Source organism: Oncorhynchus tshawytscha, linkage group LG31, assembly GCF_018296145.1.
Source record: "Oncorhynchus tshawytscha isolate Ot180627B linkage group LG31, Otsh_v2.0, whole genome shotgun sequence".
Taxonomy (NCBI): Eukaryota; Metazoa; Chordata; class Actinopteri; order Salmoniformes; family Salmonidae; genus Oncorhynchus; species Oncorhynchus tshawytscha.
In genome coordinates this window covers 13889400-13916669 of record NC_056459.1, presented here as the reverse complement: position 1 = coordinate 13916669, position 27270 = coordinate 13889400, and the positions used below count along the sequence as shown (strand labels likewise).

The window sequence follows — 27270 nt, the reverse complement described above, 5'->3', positions numbered from 1 at the left end:
TGAGTTGTATCTCCAGACAGAGGAACAGTTATAGTGGTGAGTTGTATCTCCAGACAGAGGAACAGTTATAGTGGTGAGTTATATCTCCAGATAGAGGACCAGTTATAGTGGTGAGTTGTATCTCCAGACAGAGGAACAGTTATAGTGGTGAGTTGTATCTCCAGACAGAGTAACAGATATAGTGGTGAGTTGTATGTCCAGACAGAAGAATGGTTATAGTAGTGAGTTGTATCTCCAGAGGAACAGTTATAGTGGTGAGTTGTATCTCCAGACAGAGGAACAGTTATAGTGGTGAGTTGTATCTCCAGACAGAGGAACAGTTATAGTGGTGAGTTGTATCTCCAGACAGAGAAACAGTTATAGTGATGAGTTGTATCTCCAGGCAGAGGAACATTTATAATGGTGAGTTCTATCTCTAGAGAGAGGAACAGTTATAGTGGTGAGTTGTATCTCCAGATAGAGGAACAGTTATAGTGGTGAGTTGTATCTCCAGACAGAGGAACAGTTATAGTGGTGAGTTGTATCTCCAGACAGAGGCACAGTTATAGTGGTGAGTTGTATCTCCAGACAGGGGAACAGTTATAGTGGTGAGTTGTATCTCCAGACAGAGGAACAGTTATAGTGGTGAGTTGTATCTCCAGACAGAGGAACAGTTATAGTGGTGAGTTGTATCTCCAGACAGGGGAACAGTTATAGTGGTGAGTTGTATCTCCAGACAGAGGAACAGTTATAGTGGTGAGTTGTATCTCCAGACAGAGGAACAGTTATAGTGGTGAGTTGTATCTCCAGACAGAGGAACAGTTATAGTGGTGGGTTGTATCTCCAGAGGAACAGTGATAGTGGTGAGTTGTATCTCCAGATAGAGGACCAGTTATAGTGGTGAGTTGTATCTCCAGACAGAGGAACAGTTATAGTGGTGAGTTGTATCTCCAGAGGAACAGTGATAGTGGTGAGTTGTATCTCCAGACAGAGGAACAGTTATAGTGGTGAGTTGTATCTCCAGACAGAGAAACAGTTATAGTGATGAGTTGTATCTCCAGGCAGAGGAACATTTATAATGGTGAGTTCTATCTCTAGAGAGAGGAACAGTTATAGTGGTGAGTTGTATCTCCAGACAGAGGAACAGTTATAGTGGTGAGTTGTATCTCCAGACAGAGGCACAGTTATAGTGGTGAGTTGTATCTCCAAAGGAACAGTTATAGTGGTGAGTTGTATCTCCAGACAGAGGAACAGTTATAGTGGTGAGTTGTATCTCCAGACAGAGGAACAGTTATAGTGGTGAGTTGTATCTCCAGACAGAGGAACAGTTATAGTGGTGGGTTGTATCTCCAGAGGAACAGTTATAGTGGTGAGTTGTATCTCCAGAGGAACAGTGATAGTGGTGAGTTGTATCTCCAGACAGAGGAACAGTTATAGTGGTGAGTTGTATCGCCAGACAGAGGAACAGGTATAGTGGTGAGTTGTATCTCCAAAGGAACAGTTATAGTGGTGAGTTGTATCTCCAGAGGAACAGTTATAGTGGTGAGTTGTATCTCCAGACAGGGGAACAGTTATAGTGGTGAGTTGTATCTCCAGACAGAGGAACAGTTATAGTGGTGAGTTGTCTCTCCAGACAGAGGAACAGTTATAGTGGTGAGTTGTATCTCCAGACAGAGGAACAGTTATAGTGGTGAGTTGTATCTCCAGACAGAGGAACAGTTATAGTGGTGAGTTGTATCTCCAGACAGAGGAACAGTTATAGTGGTGAGTCGTATCGCCAGACAGGGGAACAGTTATAGTGGTGAGTTGTATCTCCAAAGGAACAGTTATAGTGGTGAGTTGTATCTCCAGAGGAACAGTTATAGTGGTGAGTTGTATCTCCAGACAGAGGAACAGTTATAGTGGTGAGTTGTATCTCCAGACAGAGGAACAGTTATAGTGGTGAGTTGTATCTCCAGATAGGGGAACAGTTATAGTGGTGAGTTGTATCTCCAGACAGAGGAACAGTGATCGTGGTGAGTTGTATCTCCAGACAGAGGAACAGTTATAGTGGTGAGTTGTATCGCCAGACAGAGGAACAGTTATAGTGGTGAGTTGTATCTCCAATGGAACAGTTATAGTGGTGAGTTGTATCCCCAGAGGAACAGTTATAGTGGTGAGTTGTATCTCCAGACAGAGGAACAGTTATAGTGGTGAGTTATATCTCCAGACAGGGGAACAGTTATAGTGGTGAGTTGTATCTCCAGACAGAGGAACAGTTATAGTGGTGAGTTGTATCTCCAGACAGAGGAACAGTTATAGTGGTGAGTTGTATCTCCAGACAGAGGAACAGTTATAGTGGTGAGTTGTATCTCCAGACAGAGGAACAGTTATAGTGGTGAGTTGTATCTCAAGTGGTGTTTTTACATATTGTATTTGTTTTAAACTGTCACGATCGGCGTAATAACATTTGGACCAAAGCGCAGTGTGATATGGGTTCCACATGTTTATTGAATGAAATGCACAAAAACAACAAAGAACGACCGAAACGTGATGTAAATGAAGTACTCACAGGCAACTACACATACACAAGATCCCACAAAACACAGTGGGGGAATGGCTGCCTAAATATGATCCCCAATCAGAGACCACAATAAACAGCTGATTGGGAACCATACCAGACCAACATAGAAATAAACAACCTAGATTACCCACGCTAGTCTCACCCTGACCTAACCAAAATAGATAATAAAAAAAGGCTCTATATGGTCATGACATGAACATGAGCTGGTAAATAAAAGGAGGAGGACCAGTCACTGGTACACAATTGATTGAGAAACGCTGTACTGTACTGCTTAGTCGGTGGTACGTGCAGTGATGTGGTCTAGTGTGGATAAAATGCAGGGCCAAATTCTTGTCCCTGTCTTCCCCTGTTTAGCTGCAATCCTCTCTCCGCTTACACAAATCAATTCTAAGCCACTCTCACTGTATCACTAATACTTTCTCACAACTGTGAATGATTACTCTGTTTTCCAGCTTCTCTGTTTTCCAGCACAAATTGGTATATAACAAGCAGACATGCACAACATGCACAACCCATTCTCCATCGTAGCACAGCAACGAACTGTGCTGCTAGGTGAATATCATAATTCAGGTTGAACTCGCGTTTAACCAGGTAGGTATTTTATTTCATAGCTAAACTTTATTTGTCCGATAAAACCATACGTCTGGAACCTACTCTCTGGTGTCCTTGCCTGTTTCATATTATTATAAAGCCATGTTTTTAGAAGATGGATATAAACCCTCTGAACATGAGTCTAAACGGTCGCTTTGGGAAACGCAGCGAGCCACTTCAGTGGCGAAAGCCAAAAGGTGATGTTTGTAGTTCAGGGAGAAAACCCATTGGAGTCACAGCGATCACTCTAGCCCATTGCTACCTGTCAGATTGAACAAATTGAATTTGTCTTCCTTCGGTGGCTTGTTGAGGCTCTAAACAGCGTATTAGCGGCCCCACTTATCAAAGCTGTCAAAGCAAATGTGTTTGGCTGCACTCCTTTGAGACACAGATGGGTCTCTAGATGACATTACATCTCCCTTTATTAATGTCATTGTAATTATTTTAGAAAGGGACAAAATGTAGCTCTCACAATCAGTTTGTTTAAGTTAGAGAACACTGTAAATATCTAACCAGAGCTCCCTTTCAAAATAGCTATATTTATCAATAGGACTCACCACATTATGTAAAAAACATATTCAAAAAAATATTGCGCCTACAAAAGTAGTGCACTAAACAGGGAATAGGGTGCCACAGCAGACTGTTGAAGCTCCTGCAGCTTTCTGTCCTCTGAAAGCCAGGTCATCCATCTACAGCGTCTCTCAGAGAGGACTGAGGTGAAAACCTGAGGGATGTCATCATCACCTGAGAGAGGCTTCTCTTTTTTTACGCTAGCCTCTCTGCTACGCTACTAGCCTCCCTGTTAGGGACCCTGTGGGAACTGGCTTTCATGCAGCTGCTGTGTGGCTCCATTAAACGCTGCTGTTGATGCTGGGAGCTTTGTCTCAGAGTGGAGGCCTGAGGAGGATGAAGGGCTCTCATCACATGGCTAGATGAGCACAGCATTATCACTCAAACAGCATGGGCTGTTTCATCCTGACAAGGCGGTCATTCTGAGAGGTGTGTGTGTGAGTGAGTGAGTGAGTGAGTGAGTGAGTGAGTGAGTGAGTGAGTGAGTGAGTGAGTGAGTGAGTGAGTGAGTGAGTGAGTGAGTGAATGAGTGAGTGAGTGATTGTGTGTGTGTGTGTGTAGAATGCACATGGCTCTGTTTTTATTGTTGGAGCAGAAAAAGGGAAGTGCAGGTGTCTTTTTCTCCTGGTCTCTCTCTCCCGCTCTCTTTTTTCTTTGGCTCTTTATTACCTATTGTTAGACTCTCTATTTATTTACAAGGAGCAAATAGGTCACGGATGGTACTGAATTGGATGTCTACTGAAAATCTCTGCTTTGGCCTCGACACACCTGCATATTTTTTTCCTGGTTTGTCTTTTCAATGAAAACATGCAAAGTGCCAAAATTAATTAGAGACAAATTAAAAGACCAAGAACAATCTGCAGGAAATAGCAACCTTAAACAAGCGTCAGTAGAGTCATTGCCTTTTTCAAAAGGAAAGAATAAGGGAATAAAAAGAGTTATAAGCACATGGAGATGTGAGCAAGGTCATGTAGCTGACAGATCGGAGTGGTAGGGGTTCGTAGGGGTTCTATAAAATGAAGGGTAATTTGTACTGTAATGTTATAAAATCATAAATGAGATGTTTGGAGAAGGAAATGTGATCATGGCCCAATTCTGTTATCTCTTCTTGGAGTCACTGTACTGTTGACTTATTGGTTCACTTAATTATACAGGTTGCTTTTCATTGTGTAAAAATAAATACGTGAACTGTCAGATGCTTGCTGTCTGGAAGTCAAATGAAAATGGAAAAATTCCCAGAAGCTAACTGAAAAGAAACCATTATTTGATTGCAGTTGCACAGTGTGATCTGGAAATCTCTAGCCCAAATCCAGCAGCACTTACTTTGGGAAACTGTTTGAAGGGTATTAACACTTTCTGTCCCAGCTTCATGTTCTTGTTGATGACCACGTCGATAAACTTCTCCTCTTCTTTTTCTTCTTTTCCTTCATCTTTTTGTAATTTTTCGATTTCTACAGGGAGAAAAAAAAGCAGGACGAGGCAATGACTACAAATGATTAAGACAAACATTCAAAAAGTGATCAAAGGATCAAAAGATGTTTGTTCCTTTTTTTTAAAGGAGTTTGTTGAACTGAAATAATAGCCTTTAAGTGTGCCAGTTTGACAGTTGGTTTGTTGTCACTCAGGCTCACACCTTTTTGCTTGCTCAGTCAACTGTGAAATAGGCTCTTCTGGCAATGGTATTAATGAACTGGATATGGTTCAAATCATATCATAGTCATTCATCGTGCTCATTGGATGAAGCTCTCTGTCTGGTTTGTAATATTTTGCAATTTAATAGTAGGTAGATCAAATTTGAGTTTCCCAGACATTTGAATAGCTTTCATGTTTTACCTCATGAAAATTGATAATGAGGGAGTCTGCATGTAGAGAGATGAGTATATCTCCAGGGTATGGAAAATATTGGCTGTCACGGTTCCTCCCGTTTAGAGGGGTAGTCTTTGATGTATTTGAAGATATAACCTTGAAGGTTCAATGAGATGGATAACATCTGTGTTCAGGAGCCAATAAAATTATAATGTAGCGGGGGCTAGGGAGGCCATGAAGGGCCAGGTGGGGTGGGGAACAGAACCTTCAGGCTAGCATTGGTCAGTGGACAATGTAACTGGGGTAATGGAGGGAGGACTTCTACAGAAACGCACTCATTCTCAATAGATAGAGATATATATACATATACTGCCTAAGCATGATATCTGAGTGACTAAAAACGTGTAACTTTTGGATCTGTCAGGAACTAAGACAGGCTAATAAAGGGAAGAAATGGAAAGCTGTGTTCAGTTCAGAGTGGCAAACCAAGCTGTCTCTAGATTTGACTTTCTAATTGTTGCATATTATTATGATCGCATCTTAAAATCTTGCTTCTCAAATTACATAGGCTGTGAGTTCGTTGGTGGTTTTGGTAAAGCAATCAAATAAATAAGAAAAGGAGACTGTGTCCTGGCTCTATGAAGCTGGACACCATTAGGTCACAAGAATAAAATGAAAGACAAAGAAAATTAGTCTTAACTAGGATAACAGATGTATCAGTAAACTGGGATCTCTTCTAAGCCTCAACTCATCCCAGGAGGGAGCAGATTCCTCCTGTTCTGAGGAGAGCCCAGATTAATATTAATGTGACCTCACAACATGGCTTACAGAGAGTCTATCTTAGTTCCTCAATGCTCTGGTTGTCCGCAAGGCAATATTCAGTATGCCGTGGATGAGTCAACGTCTTGTTATTGGTATCAACAGATTTGTACTATGTCAATGAAAACCCCCAAGGTTCATGGCTATAAGGAAAATATCCACACAGTTTAGGTCATCTATAATACCCAGCTGTCTCCTTTAACCAAACAACCTAAACTGCAGTTTTCTGTTCTATTTCCACAGTGGTTCTGTGAATAAGTATCAAGAACACAGTTTTCACTGAGTGCCCTCTTCTCCTCTGAACCGGTGGTGACTGTAGCGGTGGATGGAGTTCAACTGGCACTGCCGAGACCCTTGATTCCAAGAAAAAGGTATCATTTGATGGGGTTGTGCTTCTTCTTCCTCCATCAAAGAGGATAGATATGTCATTAAAATTGCATTTACAGCTTCGGTGACGGCTAGGCTCTACACAGTACGGGGCCTGGCCCAGCTGTCTACTCCTCTATTAGACATTGAATCACTTAAGAGAAGCAGCACACTGATTTAGACTACATCCATCCTTCCATTTAAAATGCATTAAGCTGGAGGAGATTTGTAGGATTATGCTTGACTTCTACATCAGGCTGTGAGTGGTGAGGAGTTGAGATGACGGGGTGGAGAGGGGGTTGCGGGGAGGCAATCAGGTTACTACATCCTCTAATGTCACGTTGTAGAGAGGGTCAATATTACGATGTGATATTGAGGAAATCAAGCAGCAGAGGTCTAATGGCAGTCACATCAAATATTGATCATGCAAACTATGTATGGAATGCATAGGTTGCATTGGTGGCTAAACTGTGACATTTTCACCAAACTCCTTGAGACTAGTTGATAGATGCATAAGGTTGAAGGTATTACTTTTCTTCCAAACAGGAGGCAACATGCTTCTGGGCCATACTGGTCACACACCATGAGTTCGGCGACTAATGCTTAAACATTCTTCATCTAAATGTGTTCTGAAATGCTCCTTATTCTGTCTTCGTGTTGTTTATGTTATGTTTTTCCAAAATAAAGAAATTAGGTCTTTGTAGAAACTTACTCAGACAGAAAATGTCCACTTTTATGATGGTAAAGCATGTCAGAGCAAATCGTATGCAATGTTTCTGTGATTTAGCATGGACAAAACATTTTGGACTCCTACATTGGACTCCTACATAAGGTAGACAAAGTAACTCCACATTCTAACTCAATTGGCTGGAACAGACTGGTGCTTTAGAGTTAACAAAACAAAATAATTGTTCACGGTTTTTTAAACCTGTTTTATGTCATAATCTCTTAATCGTTTCCCCAAACATATCCTATTTCTGTCTCAACTTAATACTGAAATACCTCCCAGTCAAACAAAGATTATATAAAATATTGTCATGAAACAAGATTACAGTATGTGTATACTATAGTAAGAAGAAACAACATTACAGTATGTGTATATTATAGTAAGAAGAAACAACATTACAGTATGTGTATATTATAGTAAGAAGAAACAACATTACAGTATGTGTATATTATAGTAAGAAGAAACAACATTACAGTATGTGTATATTATAGTAAGAAGAAACAACATTACAGTGTGTGTATATTATAGTAAGAAGAAACAACATTACAGTATGTGTATATTATAGTAAGAAGAAACAACATTACAGTATGTGTATATTATAGTAAGAAGAAACAACATTACAGTATGTGTATATTATAGTAAGAAGAAACAACATTACAGTATGTGTATATTATAGTAAGAAGAAACAACATTACAGTATGTGTATATTATAGTAAGAAGAAACAACATTACAGTGTGTGTATATTATAGTAAGAAGAAACAACATTACAGTATGTGTATATTATAGTAAGAAGAAACAACATTACAGTATGTGTATATTATAGTAAGAAAGAAACAACATTACAGTATGTGTATATTATAGTAAGAAGAAACAACATTATAGTATGTGTATATTATAGTAAGAAGAAACAACATTACAGTATGTGTATATTATAGTAAGAAGAAACAACATTATAGTAGTATATTATAGTAAGAAGAAACAACATTACAGTATGTGTATATTATAGTAAGAAGAAACAACATTACAGTATGTGTATATTATAGTAAGAAGAAACAACATTACAGTATGTGTATATTATAGTAAGAAGAAACAACATTACAGTATGTGTATATTATAGTAAGAAAGAAACAACATTACAGTATGTATATTATAGTAAGAAGAAACAACATTATAGTTATATTATAGTAAGAAGAAACAACATTACAGTATGTGTATATTATAGTAAGAAGAAACAACATTACAGTATGTGTATATTATAGTAAGAAGAAACAACATTACAGTATGTGTATATTATAGTAAGAAAGAAACAACATTACAGTATGTGTATATTATAGTAAGAAGAAACAACATTATAGTATGTGTATATTATAGTAAGAAGAAACAACATTACAGTATGTGTATATTATAGTAAGAAGAAACAACATTACAGTATGTGTATATTATAGTAAGAAGAAACAACATTACAGTGTGTGTATATTATAGTAAGAAAGAAACAACATTAGTAAGAAACACACAATATAACTGGTCTGTAGGTTTGAGCAGCATGATCTGCCAGGTTACAGATCAATACCATAGCTACCTGCTGCCATTTCAATGTATCACAGTCCTGTGTTAGCCCAGTATTTGATGTAGACGCTATTTTCCCCTAAAATTGCCCCCTGCTCGTGACTCTCTGTAGATTTCCATGACAACTGACAGACTGTGATGAAAAGCGCCATATTCTGGGTTTCAGTCTGTTAAGTGGTTACCTGCAGCCTTCAGGCGACATTCTGTGGCCAAGAGAACCGCATATTAACACAGAGGGAATTCAACTAATTTCTCTTTGTCCTTTCAGACAGACAGGACTCTTAGGGCTACAGCACAGGGGGGAAAACTGACATTAAATTGACATTTCAAATAAAAGAGTTCAAATGAACTGTTGTTGTTTTTTAATTTTTTAAACATTTATTAAAAGTGATGTTTTAGCTCTGCAATGGAGAAAATTATTCTTACATTTGGCTGTTAAGTGAAATTAAGGACCAAATGACAAGAAATGCTAGAACAGGAACTTCATGTCATTATTCTGTAATGTTCTGAAGCAAAGCCTTAATGAACTGTGTAACACTAGAACAAGCCTGGTCAGTTTCCTCACAACAGGAGACCAGGCTCTCCTCGCCTCAGTTCATTAAATCAATCTCAGACAGAAATCCCACTAAAATACATTTACATTTACATTGTCAACACCTCCTTCTCCGTTTGTCAGAGGACCCTTGCATGCCTTTGTTCCCTTGCATGCCACAGCATGCCTTTGTTATATTCCTAATACGAGCACAAATTCAGTGTGAGTCAGGATATCAGGCTGTGACCCTAGAAAGAGAAAGAGCTCAGCTCAGACCCTCCAACTACGCAGGGTTGTCTCAGCTCAAAACTTAGACTATCACACAGGGTTGTCTCAGCTCAACACTCAGACCATCACACAGGGCTGTCTCAGCTCAATACTCAGAACATCACACAGGGCTGTCTCAGCTCAATACTCAGACCATCACACAGGGCTGTCTCAGCTCAATACTCAGACCATCACACAGGGCTGTCTCAGCTCAATACTCAGACCATCACACAGGCCTATCTCAGCTCAATACTCTGACCATCACACAGGGCTGTCTCAGCTCAATACTCAGACCATCACACAGGGCTGTCTCAGCTCAACACTCAGACCATCACACAGGGCTGTCTCAGCTCAATACTCAGACCATCACACAGGGTTGTCTCAGCTCAATACTCAGACCATCACACAGGGTTGTCTCAGCTCAATACTCAGACCATCACACAGGGCAGGGCTGTTTCAGCTCAACACTCATGCCACCCGCCAACGCTGTCCTGAAATCTCCATTTCACTCTGGCTCCTTGACAAGGTCAGACTGGCGGCAGGAATTCATCTCAGCCCCTAATCTGGAGATTAAATTCTCCTTGCCCGGCCCAGCTCTGGGCCCTCCCTTTCTTTCTCTCCATCTCGGTTTCTCTCCTTTTCTCACTGCTGCCCTTGCCCTCTCTCTCCCTATCTCCCATGCCCTCCCATACCCTCTCTCTCTCCCTGCAGCCCCTGCCCCCACCTCTTTCCCTCTATCCCTCACTACCTGTGTCTCCCTCGCTCTCCCCTGGCCCCTGGCAGCCGGGTACTCTGCTGTGAGGTAAGTAACGTGCCCAGACCTGCTTACAGCCAGCAGTTAATGTCTAGGATTAAGGCTGAGAGCTCTCCCTCCCTGCAGCACCTGGCAGTCCAGCTATGGTAAGAATGAGACTGAGAGACCCTCCACCACTGCAGTGGGCCCCTTTCAATTTAGCAGCCTGACCGTTGGCATTAGGAATACACCCAGCTAACCTGGGCCTCTGGTTCTCCGTTCAGATCTTCTCTCTGATTTCAACCCCCTAATCATTCTCATAGATAGGAGAGAGTATATAGGGATACAGTTATCTTTGGCCTGCCCCACCCTGCCTTACCAATAGTATGGGAAATATATTGGGGAAACACATCTGCATAACAAAAGAAAATGCAGAATTATAATTAATTATTTGACTATGAACTTGGGGGTATAACAGGGATAAAACGGTTTGATGGATTCTCTATTTTTTTAAATAAATTGTTTAACATTTCATAATGTTATTGATTTTTACAGCTATAAAGCATTTTAGATGTTTCCTTGTCATGGCAACAAGAAGATAAATTAGGTTTTCTTTCTTATCTAACTGGATGAGTTACATTTTTTTTTTAAATGTATTTCCTTACAACAGTCTGGAGAGCCAGAGATATTCAAATTCAGAAGAGTCAGAAACATGAAAGGATTTGCATTTGGCTTATGAGTTCCTATTTCTCATCCTCAATCAAACCCAACGCTCAGATACTCATCTCTGTCTCCTCAGCTCATACTGATGTCCTTTATAAAAACAGAGGACATTATACTCCGTTTAGACATACAGAGCCTTCAGAAAGTATTCACACCCCTTGACTTTTTCCACATTTTGATGTATTATAGTGTGAATTTAAAATGGATCAAATTGAGATTTTTTTTGTCACACAATACCCCATTATGTCAAAGTCTTGGGTCAATAAGTATGCAAACTCTTTGTTATGGCAAGTGTAAATAAGTTCAGGAGTAAAAATGTGCTTAACAAGTAATCAAATAAGTTGCATGGACTCAATCCAATAATAGTGTTTAACATGATTTCTGAATGACTACCTCGTCTCTGTACCCCACACATACAAGTATATGTAAGTTCCCACGGTTGAGCAGTGACTTTCAAACACAGATTCAACCACAAAGACCCGGGAGGTTTCCCAATGCCTCACAAATTATTGCACCTATTGGTAGATGTTCTTTTGTTTTTTTAAATAAACAGACACTGAATATCCTTTTGAGCATGGTGAAGTTATTGATTGCACTTTGGATGGTGTATCAATACACACAGTCACTACAAAGATACAGGCATCCTTCCTAACTCAGTTGCCGGAGAGAAAAGAAACCATTCAGGGATTTCACAATGAGGCCAATGGGGACTTTATAACAGTTACAGAGTTTAATGGCTTAGGAAAAAACTGAGGATGGATCAACATTTTATTTACTCCCCAATACTAACCTAACTGACAGAGAAAAGAAGGAACCCCGTACAGAATACAAATATTACAAAACATGCATCATGTTTGCAACAAGGCAGTAAAGAAATCCTGCAAAAAATGTAGAAAAGCAATTAACTTTTCGTCCAGAATACCAGGGTTATGTTTGGGACAAACCAATTCAACACATTATTGAGTAACACTCTCCATATTTTCAAGCATAGTGGTGGCTGCATCATGTTATGGGTATGCTTTTAAAAGTTAACGACTGGGGAGGTTGTCAGGATAAAAAAATAAATGGAATGGATCTAAGCACAGGCAAAATCCTAGAGGAGAACCTGGTTCAGTTTGCTTTCCATCAGACACTGGGAGATGAATTCCCCTTTCATCAAGACAATAACCTAAAACACGAGGACAAATCTACACTGGAGTTGCTTACCAAGAAGACAGTGGATGTTCCTGAGTGGCCAGTTTTGACTTAAATCTACTTGAAAATCTATGGCAAGACCTGAAAATGGTTGTCTAGCAATGATCAACAACCAGTTTGACAGAGCTTGAAGAATTTAGAAAATAATAATGGGCAAATGTTGAACAAAGTGGTTTCTACAAAGTATTGACTCAGAGGGGTGAATACTATTTCTGTATAGAATTTTCAAAAAATGTGACATTTTTTAAAACATGCTTTCAATTTGTCATTATGGTGTATTTTGTGTAGATTGATGATCAAAAAATATATTGAATTAATTTTGAATTCAGGCTGTAACAACAAAATGTGCAATACGTAAAGGGGTATGAACACTTTCTGAAGGTGCTGTACCATGATGTTCTGACAAGTCAGGTCTCCAACCAGTTCATATACAGCACCAGTCAAAGGTTTGGACACACCTACTCATTCAAGGGTTTTTCTTTATTTTCACTATTTTCTACATTGTAGAAGAATAGTGAAAACATCAAAAATATGAAATAACACTTGAAATCATATTGTAACCAAAAAGGTGTTAAACAAATTAAAATATATTTTACATTTTAGATTCTTCAAAGTAGCCACCCTTTGCCTTGATGACAGCTTTGCACACTCTTGGAATTCACTCAACCAGCTTCACCTGGAATGCATTTCAATTAACAGGTGTGGCTTGTTAAAAGTTATTTTGTGGAATTCCTTTCCTTCTTAATGAGCCAATCAGTTGTGTTGTGACAAGGTAGGGTTGGTTTAAAAGACCAAGTTCATGTTATGATTATTTGTTTGGGTTGTTTAAACTACAGAATAATCCAATTCCTTTGCTGCATCCCCTGGAAGCAGATAAAAGAAGGATAATAATAACTGCCACTAATATATAGCTTAGAGTTAACATGATTCCCAAATGGCACCCCATTCCCTACATAATGCACTACTTTTGACCAGGGCCCATACGGAATAGGGTGCCATATAGGGTGGGACCCATGCAGTACTAACTCTGAACAATATCCCTTGACTGGTAGACTAATTCTGAACTCCGAACTCTGTCATGGAAAAACCTTGTCTGATTAAACCGTGTTCTTCAGAATGACAGTGGGTTTCTCAGCCTGCTAGATTGACAGCATTTTAATACCCATGAACATTACGTTACATGTGGCCCCAGCCAGTGTGACAGTCTTCTATTGTCACAACCAATCTGGGTTAAAAGTCTAAGTAGTTCCAATTACCTCTGACCTGCATGTCAATGCAGACTCAAATATCTCCTTGTTGACGGCCTCAATCCACTTAAGACGAAAATAATAACAATAGTTCAAGGCCCTAAAAGAAAACAAACAAACCACGAAATACAAACACACACACACACACGCTCACACACGCACACACACACACACACACACACACACACACACGCACACACACACACACACACACACACACACACACACACACACACACACACACACACACACACACGCTCACACACGCACACACACACACGCACACACACAGACGCTCACACACGCACACACACACACACGCTCACACACACACAAGTTATGTCCCCAGACACTTTGCTATAAGACTGCCTCGGTTGCATATTCAACAAAAAACCATTATGCAAGATGTTTTGTTAACTAAAATACCTGACACACATTTTAGAAAACCACTTTCAGGGTATATTCTACAGTATGTGTCATTTATGTCTTATCTGTAGCCCGTTATTAATATTTCTAATATTGATATATACTATTTTTTTTAAACTCAAAATGTAATACATTTCAACTCGATCTCTGACATGATATTGGTGTCTTCTCTTTTTAAGCCCATAACCATGTGTCAGGTGTATGAAGCAGATTTCAATGTAGATTTGTTTAAGTCTACGTAGAAACACTCCGTGTGACCCTGATTTAGCCCACTGCAGTAAACGGTTAAGTGAAATACCAGGAGAGACTTCACAGATACTAAGAAACCCTATGCAGTTGTAAACATGCCAGTAAACTGCATCACCTACACTACATTTAACTCAAACTTAAACAGTTAGTTCCTCTGACACTGCAGCAGTCAGACTGCAGCGCACAGGCTCGTTCCTCAAACGTGTTATATAGGTTAATGGGATTCTCTATGCATAATTCACAAATATTCTGTTCATAAAATATTCTGTTTTCCCACAAAACAATAGATTAGCAGAAAACGAAGCTGCTCTGGAGAAACCTCTACCCAGCTAGATAAAGCACCCATGTAGAAAACATCTGGGGTTCAGGTAGCTAGTTAGGTATACCTTGCTGTATTAAAGGCATGAAGGCCAGGCTTCCTGTGGAGTTGAAGAATACAGGGATGCAGTAGCAGAAGGCTGGAATGATGGTCTCCCACTCCAATGAGATGCTAACCCCCCCACCACCATAACACACACACACGCATGCACACACACACTCCAAATAGATGCTATTGAAGCTTCACCCTATACCTGCCCTCTCTGTGCCCTCACACATGTCCTGCCCCTTCCCCCCTCTGCATCCACGCATGTCCTGCCCATTTGATGTCTGCATCAGCACATTTGTTTCTCCCGCCGTCCAATCCTAGACACACTAGACTACCTGCACTTTGAAGGTGTCTGATTAAAAATGTTTAGGAGGTTGTGGAGCAGTAAGATGCGAGTTGACGTGAGCCGTCCTGGGGAAGGGACCAGGAGTCTTTCTCCTGTCAGATTCACTCTAAAATGAACCACTATCTCTGTGTGGCTATCCAGAACAAGAACCCAGAAGCCTGCCCATGGTTCCTTATGGCAACACTTTAAACACTGATGCTGGTCCACCATAGGAAAATAAACATATAACAGACACTAAACTACAGCAGTGGATTGTGAACAGATTCTGAGGAAATAACACACTTTGCATGTTGATATGTTACAGTGAGTGAGACTTATTCTGTACTGTACCGACATCTGTATTATACTGTACCGACCTCTGTATTATACTGTATCAACCTCTGTATTATACTGTATCAATATCTGTATTATACTGTACCAACCTCTGTATTATACTGTATCAACATCTGTATTATACTGTATCAACATCTGTATTATACTGTATCAACCTCTGTATTATACTGTATCAATATCTGTATTATACTGTATCAACATCTGTATTATACTGTACCATCTGTGTGTGTCTTTTTTCCCAACTATAATTCACGGGTCCAACAGCACGCCTACTTGGCATAATTAGCCTTTCTCTGAGAGTGCTTTCTAAAAGGAACAGCACAGCAACACTACTTGAACTCTTAATATATAATTAGCATGAGCTGATGTTTATCGGTTCAACGTCTCTTAGCCTAATGAAGCTTCCCATCAAACCATCATTAGGCTCTGAAAAGCGAGGGAACGTGAAAAGAGGAGAAGGAACTGTGACTTGGCTTAATAGTGGTCATTATCTGGAATTCAGCTCAGGTTACATGATCAAAATGCACTGAATCATCATAACTCATAACCACCTGAGAGCCTTCTTTTTTCATTTCAATTACTCATCTGGTGTCAATTAGAACTGCAGACGAGGCTGAGGCTACAAGGGAGATACTGCTGCGAAGCATGGAAGTGCTTTTAAAGAGGAAATCCAGGATTTAGAGCCAGACAGTTGAACAAATCTTCTGAGGCATTTTAATACATGATCTTTTTCAAGAATCAATGGATATACACTTAGTATACAAAACATTAGGAACACCTGCTCTTTCCATGAGATAGACTGACCAGGTGAATCCAGGTGAAACCTATGATCCCTCATTGATTTCACTTGTTAAATCCGCTTCAATCAGTGTAGATGAAGTGGAGGAGACAAATTAAAGAAGGATTTTGAAGCCGTGAGACAATTGCGACACAGATTGTGTGTGTGTGCCATTCAGAGGGTAAATGGGTAAAACAAAATATTTAAGTGTCTTTGAATGGTGTATGCTAGTAAGTGCCAGGAGCATTGGTTTGTGTCAAGAACTGCAGCGCTGCTGTTTTTTTTAACGTTCAACTGTTTCCCGTGTGTGTCAAGAATGGTCCACCACCAAAAGGACATCAGTCGAAGAGCCTTTTAAAATGTCACTTCTTTGTTGTACAAAAAATATGTATGAGCTTTCATGGGAAATTCCGAAATTATGGCATACTATATTGATTCTGTATACTATGAAGTATTTTCCCTGACATTGATAAATAATTAATCACTTCTAATAGAATGAAACTCAACAATGCATGTCATGTCCTTGGAAGGCCACGGTCTTCGGGTTATCCTGTATTTAGCGCCTCCTGAGCTGCTGAATCTATTGGATTACAGACAGAGTGCCTCTTCATGACACTAAGCATCAAACAACCCCAGAACATAATAAATCAATATCCTAATTGAAATGAAACCCCTTGATGTTCTCTTGTAGATGATGCTCCACTCATTTATGCTGAGAGAGAGTCTGTGTTTGGTATCAATGGCATGAGGGCAGGGGGGTAGTGGGATGACATGCCAAATCAAATCTACTAATATGGACTTTGTTGTTTTATTACCGTGGTAAAAGATTATTTGACAGCTCTGTATGTGGGATCAGAATATAATCCAGGTGTAAATCCATTGAGAACACGGTGGCCAATTCTAGCCTGCTGTGGTCTACACCATGTATCACAGTGATTCTACATTATATTATGGTCTAGCCTTCGACTATTTTCACAATATCATGAAACCGGCCCGAACTGGATTGTTCTGGGTCGGATATTCTCTTTTCACACTGCTCTTTCCAGCATTTTTCCAGCAACTATCGTGAATGCGTAGGCTAGATATTGTATCATGTGTGTGTGTGTGGACAGAACAATATCAAAATTCTGCAAAATATTGCGTGTTTGTTATTCTGATTATGCATAAAGATGTAAACCTCGCTGTCATAGTAAATCATTACATTGCCCAGTGACTCCTGCCTTAGAGTTCAATATAAAATCACCTCATGGCTATCAGCCTCTACCATGAAGACAACATCACTACAACATGCTCAGACTCATCATTAGCATTCCATGTTAACGGAAGCAGAATTATAGTGGATGGATGGGCTGTTCTTAAATAGAAAACGTTAATTAGAATTCATGAACATTTACCAAATAATCCCCATAACTAGTAACATCCTATTAGTCATTACCTTAGTTACTTTCAAGGTTTTATTTACCTCAATAACATCAGAAGATAGTTACTTGCTCAAGCAGAGAGAAGAATAACCTCCATCTGAAGCCATAAGGGAACAGGGTTGCTAGCATGTACACTACGCTGAGACACAGAACAAGACATAAGAGCTAAAAGGAAATGTCTTGATTAACCACCAGGTCAGATATTCTGAGATGAAGCCAGAGTGCTAAAAGGATTCCAGGTTCACGTCCCAAATGGCACCCTATTCCCTACATGGTGCACTTCTTTTGACCAGGCCCATGGGTCAAAAAGTAGTGCACTATATAAGGAATAGGGTGCTGTTTGGAAAGAAGCCTAGGCTTCTACCTTGGGGAATAGAAGAACTCCTGTCTTAGTCCTGAGAATATAGACAATAGGTAATAGACCAGAATGAGTTTTGTCATTCTGTGAGGGACCTAACGAGTCTCTGCTGGGCAGGAAAATAGCAGGAAAACCTGCCTTGACAAACTGTAAATGTTACGGACCAAAATGCAGCGTGGTTATTTATAAACATCTTTAATAAAGATGAAAATACGAACAATATACAAAAACAATAAATGTGAAAAACCGAACCAGCCCTATCTGGTGCAACAAACACAGAGACAGGAACAATCACCCACAAAACACTCAAAGAATATGGCTGCCTAAATATGGTTCCCAATCAAAGACAACGATAAACACCTGCCTCTGATTGAGAACCACTCTAGGCAACCATAGACTTACCTAGACTACTTCACTAAACCAAAATCCCATAACCTACAAAAAAACCCTAGACAAAACACACCACATAAATACCCATGTCACATCCTGGCCTGACCGAAATAATAAAGAAAACACAAAATACTAAGGCCAGGGCGTGACAGTAAAGGAACCCTTGTGTTAAGGATCACAGGTGTACTAAGCTTTTTATCTAAGAAAAGCTATGTTTCAAATTCATCTTAAAGGAGAAGTTATTTTTACAATTAAATCTCTACATTTGATGTTAACTGCATGTTATAGAAGGGTCCAGCCACCTTTTTTGTGATTTCACATGTTTTTAAGAAACTTACTCCAAACAGCAAATCACTTCCTCATCCTCATTGTGTAGTATGGGAGCCTGAAAAACATGAACAAAGGTTCCAAACACCCAAGTATGTCATTTAATGGCAGAGCTCTCAGTACAGTGATGCAGATGTTGTACACATTGTTTAGATGTTGTTTAGATGTTGTACACATGAAATTGTGTCATTCTGAACATGAACTGCCATGTTATATTCCATTTTGAGCAACTCGAGCTGTTCCACTCTCCGTGTAACCTGCCGCTACAGGTAACTGTCAAAATAAAAGAAACACCAACGAGCCACCAGAACAGCTTCAATGCATCTTGGCATACATTCTACAAGTGTCTGGAGCTTTCTGTGTGGAAGCATCCTTTGCTTTCAATATACATTGTATCACCCATTTACTCAAGTGTTTCCTTTATTTTGTCAGTTACCTGTGAAATTGACAGAGATGTATTCTCTCAAGTAGCAACAAAATGGTATATAACGTTGCGAATTAAGTTCGGAATGACACAGTTTCACGTGTACAACATCTAAAGATCTGCATCACTGTACTGAGAGCTTCACCATTTCTAAAAGGACGTTTTGGGGTGTTTTTGGAGGTGTTTAAGGATGTGTTTTTTCGGGGCCCCCATACAACACAACGATGGTGAGGAAGTGATTTGCGATCAGCGGTAAGTTTCTCAAAAATGTGAAATCATACAACATACCATAAACATAAACATTTAGATTTGGTTGTAAAAAATAAATCAATTATACTTAGGGCAGGGATGGGCAACTGACGGCCCTTATGAAGACCCTCGGAACAATTTCCAGGTAAAGAAAAATACATATATATATACAGTATATATATATATTTATATTTTTTCTTATGGACCTTCAATTATGCAGACATTTTTTTGTACCCTTCCCCAGACCATGCCTCCACACAAGCCTGTCTCGGACAATTCCTTTGACCTCATGGTTTGGTTTTTGCTATGACATGCAAAGTCAACTGTGGGACCTTATATAGACAGGTGTGTGCCTTTCCAAATCATGTCCAATTAAAAGGAGAAATACTTATGTAAATTCATTTTTTTATACCTGTTTTCGCCCAGCATCGTCTGGGTTAGAGGAGGGTTTGGCTTTACGGGATTTCCTTGTCCCATCTAGCAACACCTTGTGGAGGGCCGGGCGCCTGCAAGCTGACCTTGGTCACCAGCTGGACAGTGTTTGGTCGCCAGCTGGACGGTAACCCAGTCGCACATTGGTGAGGCCGGGTTAAGCGAGCAGTGTGTCAAGAAACAGTGCGGCTTGGCAGGGTCGTGTTTTGGAGGACGCACGGCTCTCTCCCGAGTCCGTACGGGAGTTGCAGTGATGGGACAAGACAGTAACTACCAACGATATCACGACAAAGGGGTAAAAAGAACCAATTTTAATTAATAACTTCACCATGATCAAAACAATATATCTATATATATATATATTTTGTTTACCCATCTACCAATAGGTGCCTTTCTTTACAAGGCATTGCAAAACCTTTCCAGTCATTGTGGTTGCATCATACCTTACAGATAATTGTATGTGTGGGGTACAGAGATGAGGTAGTCATTCAAAAATCATGTTAAACACTATTATTGCACACAGAGTGAGTCCATGTAACTTATTATGTGACTTGTTAAGCATGTTTTTTACTCCTGAACTTATTTAGGCTTCCCATAACAAAGGGATTGAATATTTATTGACTCACAACAGTTCGGCTTTTATTTGAATTCATTTGTAAACATTTGTAAAAAACATAATTCCACTTTGACATTATGGGGTATTGCGTGTAGGCCAGGGACACAAAATCTCAATTTAATCCATTTTAAATGCAGGTTGAAAAATCAAGTTGTGTGAATTTTTTCTGAAGGAACTGTATGTCAGATATTGATAGTCAGCCAATTAGCTCATGTCAGCAAAAAAAAATGAATTGCTAAGTTAGTTTAGCAGTCAGCTATCTAAACTTGTTATCATGGTCGAATTACTGGTGGAGGGCACCTGTCACGTATTCTTTGTTTTCTTTATTGTTTTGGTTAGGTCAGGGTGTGACATGGGTGATGTATGTGTTTTTGTACTGTCTAGGGGTTTTGTAGGTTTATGGGGTTGTCTATCATCTAGGTGTTTATATATATCTATGGTTGCCTAGATTGGTTCTCAATTAGAGGCAGGTGTTTATCGTTGTCTCTGATTGGGAACCATATTTAGGCAGCCATCTCCTTTGGGTATTTTGTGGGTTATTGTCTATGTTATGTTGCATGTTAGCACAGTGTTCATTAGCAGTCACGTTCGTTTTGTTATTTTGTATAGTTTGTTTAAGTGTTTTTCCGTCTTCATTAAAAAGATGCATTCACACCACGCTGCGCTTTGGTCTCCTCCATACGACGAACGTGACAGCGCCATTAATTTTCTAAGTCAGTTAAAAATTGTTAATATTTTTCTGCAATTTATGGCAAATTGTGTAGAATTGCACAACCTTTCCTGTAAAACAGCTAATTTTCCTCTCCACCCCATGTGAAAATGAGTAGAATAGCATGAAATTGTTTTAAAAAATCTAAATCTTCTCTCTGCCCCATGGAAGGATGTGCAGAAGCAAGTTTAAAGCAACAAACTTGTTTTAAATTGCAACATTTTCCACTGTGAAGACCACTAACATGGGGGTTGTATCTCAGCCTGGCCCTGTGACAGTCTCTGAGTCCCCAGGGAGACTGGAGGAAGACTGGGTAGCAGAGAGATGATTCATTTACAGTAGAACTTATGCATATGCATATCGCTCTCAGCCCCTGTTCTTTATTAATGCAGACCAGTAATCATTTATTTATGTGTACTCTGCTTTTCATGGGCTTTAAAAAACGGTTGGTAACAACTTTTCCTATGAAGAGTTTGGGGGTGTGCGGTTAAGAAGATATACAAATTTGCTCAATTTCTCTTTCATGGCTTTGCCTTGTTTCTTTTTCACATAGTTCTAAAAGATTCCTTAGTTTTAAAATATAAATCATTTCATTTGATTTATATGTAATGTATATGCTATATTCTTTAATTACTTTACATAAACTAATTAACTAGTTATGTGCTACTAAAATACATTGATTTCTTATACTGATTCGCCATTAAGGGACTGTCAAAAGTTTAATTAAAAAAGGAGATTCAAATGATTTCATAATGATCAAATATTAATACAGGGGGCCTGATCATTTTTCACAGCCCTCATATTTCTTCATAATAAGTTCAGTTGTCAAGGAGATTCATCTCCCGTGTCCTCTGCAAGGAGGAGAGTTGACCCTTCTCTGAAACAGCATGAAGATCAAGTGCCAGACCACCGCAGTTACTCTAATCTATGTTCACTTACATGTTGGATCCTTTCTCTATTAGCCCAATCAGTGATGTAGTGGTAAAGAAAAAGGTAGGTAAACGTTAATCACAGTTTGCGGTGAATAAAGTAACTGTCCCTATATTTTCTGTGTTGAAAGGATGGCATGTTTTACGTGATGGCCATTACCCTCCACTACACCAATGACAGCTAGGGGAAAACTTTGCCAATATGCTTTTTTTTTTTTTTTTGATTTGTGAGCTTGTCAAGCATGGTTGGTTTAGCTGTCACTGAATCCTGTCACCCTATAAAAAGGTTTACATCCTAACACTGACGCTGCTACTGGAAAAACAATAGAGCCAACTTCATAAAGATAAAACATATTATACATGCATTGTAGAGTATATTGTCTAACCAAAGGTAAGACTGTTAATGATGTATTGGTAGGCGTTGTGTTTTTATACACCCTTAGGCTTCCACAGCGAAGATGTTTGTGCACTTTGTTGTAACATGGGACTCAAAATTCAATTACATACAGCACATGTCAAGAAAGGCAACCTCTTGCATTTATACCTCCTGAATGTATTCAATCTCCTTCATGCACACATATTTGGATATGATTTGATCCTCATTGCAGAGCACTTCAGTATGCCACTCAGTGTCACATGACAGAGTGTAGAGTTACAGCAAAGTGATATCGCTGAACGGACAGGAACCTGATACACTGGCTCTCTGGTTTCCCTCTGGCTAGCAGGTCTGAAAGCACAGCGCACTTTTACTTTTACTGTGCACCTTCCAGGTATGGGGGCGGAGGTGTGTTTCTGGTGATTGGTCAAGGGGGTCTAAATTTAGCCCTCACATAGCATGTAGAGTGTTACTGCAGCAGGACATTAGTGAGATAGCATCAGTTGGCAGGAAACAAGGATCTGTTCTGTTATTGTACTACAGGATGATACACATCTGGCCGTTAATTATTTATACAGGCCCAGGTTAATTTCAGGATAAAAAAGGGGCTTAGTTGGTGGGTGTGGCAGGGGGCATGACAGCACGGCTGAATTTTAGAGACACCTTTAGCGGTGTAAAGAAATGTTTGCATTTTTAATACAATTTCCTACAATTCAACTTATTTCTTCATGGAACTTTGAGAAATGTTTGCAGCTTTAAAGCACATTTCCTGTATTCTACACATTTTGCCATGGGGCTGAGAGAAAATGTTTCAGTTTTAAAGCACATTTCTTGCAATTGGTCATATTCTGCCATAGAATTCAAAGAAAATGTTGTAGTTTTAAAGCAAATTTCCTGCAATTCTATGCATTTCGCAATGGCTAATGCGTGTTATTGTGCTCAAACATAATAACAAAATCAATAATGCTAGATTTATTTATTTCTTTCTTTTCAACTCTCATTGACTGTCTAGCTTTTATTTTGGTGATTCTTGGTCCTCAAATATTATATTATAGAGTGTCCAATCAAAAACGCATTTCTTGACCAACGGGTAAAATAATAGGGCTGGGAATTGCCATGGACCTCATTACACGATACAATCACAAATCAAATCAAATCAAATTGTATTGGTCGCATACACAGAGTATTTAGCCTATGTTATTGCCGGTGTAGCAAAATGCATGTGTTCCTAGCTCCAACATTGCAGTAATATCTAACAACACACAACAATACATATAAATATAAAAGTATAATAATGGAAATAAGAAATGTAGAATTACTAGAACAAGCGATATTGGTGGAGTATAAATATACATACAGGTATATGCAGTATATACAGTGCATTCAGAAAGTATTCAGACCCTTTGACCTTTTTCACATTTTGTTATGTTACAGCCTTATTCTAAAATGGATTCAATAGTTTTCCCCCCCTCATCAATCTACACACAATACCTCATAATGACAAAGCAAAAAATGGTTTTTAGACAGTTTTGCAAATGTATTACAAATAAAAAACTTAAATATCACATTTACATTACAAGTATTCAGACCCTTTACTCAGTACTTTGTTGAAGCACCTTTGGCAGTGATTACAGCCTTGGGACTTATTGGGTATGATGCTACAAGCTTGGCACACCTGTATTTGGGGAGTTTGTTCCATTCTTCTCTGCAGATCTTCTCAAGCTCTGTCAGGTTGGATGGGGAGCATTGCTGCACAGCTATTTTCAGGCCTCTCCAGAGATGTTCATTCAGGTTCAAGTCTGGGCTCTGGCTGGGCCACTCAAGGACATTCAGAGACTTGTCCCGAAGTCATTCCTGTGTTGTCCTGGCTGTGTGCTTAGGGTCGTTATCCTGTTGGAAGATGAACCTTCACCCCAGTTTGAGGTCCTGGGCGCTCTGGAGCAGGTTTTCATCAATGATCTCGCTGTACTTTTCTCCGTTCATCTTTCCCTCTAGTCTCCCAGTCCCTGCCACTAAAAGACATCCCCACAGCATGATGCTGCCACCACCATGCTTCACCATAGGGATGGTGCCATGTCTCCTCCAGACGTGACGCTTGGCATTCAGGCCAAAGAGTTCAATCTTTGTTTCATCAGACCAGAGATTTTTTTTCTCTCATAGTCTGAGTCCTTTAAGTGACTTTTGGCAAACTCAAAGCGGCTATCATGTCCCTTTTACTGAGGAGTGGCTTCTGTCTGGCCACTCTACCATAAAGGCCTGATTGGTGGAATGCTGCAGAGATGGTTGTCCATCTGGAAGGTTCTCCCTTCTGCACAGAGGAACTCTGAAGCTCTGTCATATTACGTCCAATCAATTGAATTTACCACTGGTAGACTCCAATCAAGTTGTATAAACATCTCAAAGATGATCAATAAAAACAGGAAGCAACTGAGCTCGATTTCGAGTCTCGTAGCAAAGGGTCTGAATACCTATTTAAATCTTTTTATTTTTTTTTTTTTTTACTTTTTTCGTTGTCATTATGAGTTATTGTGTGTAGATTGATGAGGGAAAACATGTATTTAATCCATTTCAGAATAAGGCTGGAATGTAACAACATGTGGAAAATGGGAAGAGGTCTGAATACCTTCCAAATGCACTGTATACATATGAAATAGGTAAAACAGTATGTAAACATTATTAAAGTGACCAGTCTTCCATTATTAATGGGACCAGCATTCCATTATTAAAGTGACCATTGTTCTCTGTCTATGTACAGTACATGGGGCAACAGCCTCTAAGGTGCAGGGTTGAATAACCGGGTGGTAGCTAGTGGCAGTGACTAAGTTCAGGGCAGGGTACTGGGTGGAGGCCGGCTAGTGATGGCTATTTAACAGTCTAAGCCTTGAGATAGCTGTTTTTCAGTCTCTCGTCCCTGCTTTGATGCACCTGCACTGACCTCACCTTCTGGATGATAGCAGGGTGAACAGTCCATGGCTGAGATCCTTGATGATCTTCTTGGCCTTCCTTTTATGTCCTGCCTTTTATGCTTGCTTCGAGGCAAGCAACACTGAAGCATGCATGAGAGCACCAGCTGTTCTAGATGATTGTGTGATAACGCTCTCAGTTATTGATGTGAACAAAACCGTTCAACATTCACAAAGCCGCTGGGCCAGATGGATTACCAGGACGGATTACAAAGTGTCTTCACTGACATTTTCAACCTCTCCCTGACCGAGTCTGTAATACCTACATGTTTCAAGCAGACCACCATAGTCCCTGTGTCCAAGGAAGTGAAGGTAACCTGGCTAAATGATTACTGCCCCGTGGCACTCAAGTCAGTAGCCATGAACTGCTTTGAAAGGCTGGTCATGGCTCACATCAATAGTATCCTCCCGGATACCCTAGGCCTACTCCAATTCGCATACCGCCCCAACAGATCCACAGATGACACAATCTCAATCGCACTCCACACTGCCCTTTCTCACCTGGACAAAAGGAACACATATGTGAGAATGCTGTTCATTGACTACAGCTCAGCATTCAACACCATAGTGCCCACGAAGCTCATCACTAAGCTAAGGACTCTGGGACTAACCACCTCCCTCTGCAACTGGATCCTGGACTTCCTGACGGGCCGCCCCCAGATGGTAAGAGTAGGAAACAACACGTCTGCCACGCATATCCTTAACACTGGGGCCCCTCAGGGGTGTGTACTTAGTACACTCCTGTATTCCCTGTTCAACCATGACTGCGTGGCCAAACACGACTCCAAAACCATCATTAAGTTTGCTGATGACACAACAGTGGCAGGCCTGATCATACGTGGATCTATTGGGGTTGTATGCAAATTGAATTTGGTCTAGGGTGTTGGATAAGGTGGAGGTGATATTATCCATATTAACTAGCCTCTCAAAGCACTTCATGATGACAGAAGTGAGTGCTATGGGGCGATAGTCATTTAGTTCAGTTACCTTCGCTTTCCTGGGTATTTTGCAAACAACCACCACAACACATAAAATCCTCAAAAGTTACTGCCGAGAAAGCGGCGCCGTGCTTATTATCGGATGTATTAGATTACGAAATCGGACTTTTTTATATAATGTTAATGATATGATAGAGAAAGATCCCACTGAACGATTCAGAACATGAAGAATCATATTTGTCTTGGTTAACTGTATTTTAAAAGGTGAGGAAGTGAAATTTCATCACCAAAGCGTGTTTTCACCCACTCTGGCCAGACTCCAAATCTCTGAGTTCTATCGTTATATGGACTATACACACTCTGCTTCAAGTGCTCCATTTCAGTTTGGTTTACAAAACACTTTACAGTTTTTACACCAGTCATGATTGTTATGTTGGCATACCCTCAGAAGATGAATGTTAATTTGAAAAAATAATGATAGGCTGTGAACTGCAACTACAACTAATATATCAAGGAAAAGGTTCAAGGTACTCACACCAGAGTGTCCTAGACATACAGCAAGGGAATTGTTCAAGGTGCTCACACCAGAGCGTCCTAGAATTGAAATCATAAATTATTTTTCAAGACATTGAGAATCCTTCAGTGCTCTCAAAATGTAACCCCAGCAAATGTGAAAATGCAAAGAGAAAAAAAGAGAGAGGGAGAGAGAGAGGGAGAGAAAGAGGGAGAGAAAGAGAGAGGGAGAGAAAGAAGGAGAGAAAGAGGGAGAGAAAGAGGGAGAAAAAGAGGGAGAGAGCAAGCGATAGGAATGAAGGGAGAGAGCGAGAGGGATGAAAAGAGAGAGGGAGAGAAAGAGGGAGAAAAAGAGGGAGAGAGCAAGCGATAGGAACGAAGGGAGAGAGCGAGAGGGATGAAAAGAGAGAGGGAGAGAAAGAGGGAGAGAAAGAGGGAGAGA

At 40.0% G+C, this 27270-nt stretch overlaps 1 protein-coding gene across 2 annotated transcripts in view; it reads right to left on the bottom strand.

Moving 5' to 3' along the window:
• Positions 1-27270, bottom strand: part of LOC112229269 (KH domain-containing, RNA-binding, signal transduction-associated protein 3) — a 152356-nt gene that overhangs the window by 93553 nt on the left and 31533 nt on the right. For both annotated transcript variants that reach the window (XM_042310585.1, XM_042310586.1), the window contains exon 2: positions 5027-5154. In XM_042310585.1, coding sequence (XP_042166519.1) covers positions 5027-5154 — 128 coding nt within the window. The remainder of the gene's footprint in view (positions 1-5026; positions 5155-27270) is intronic.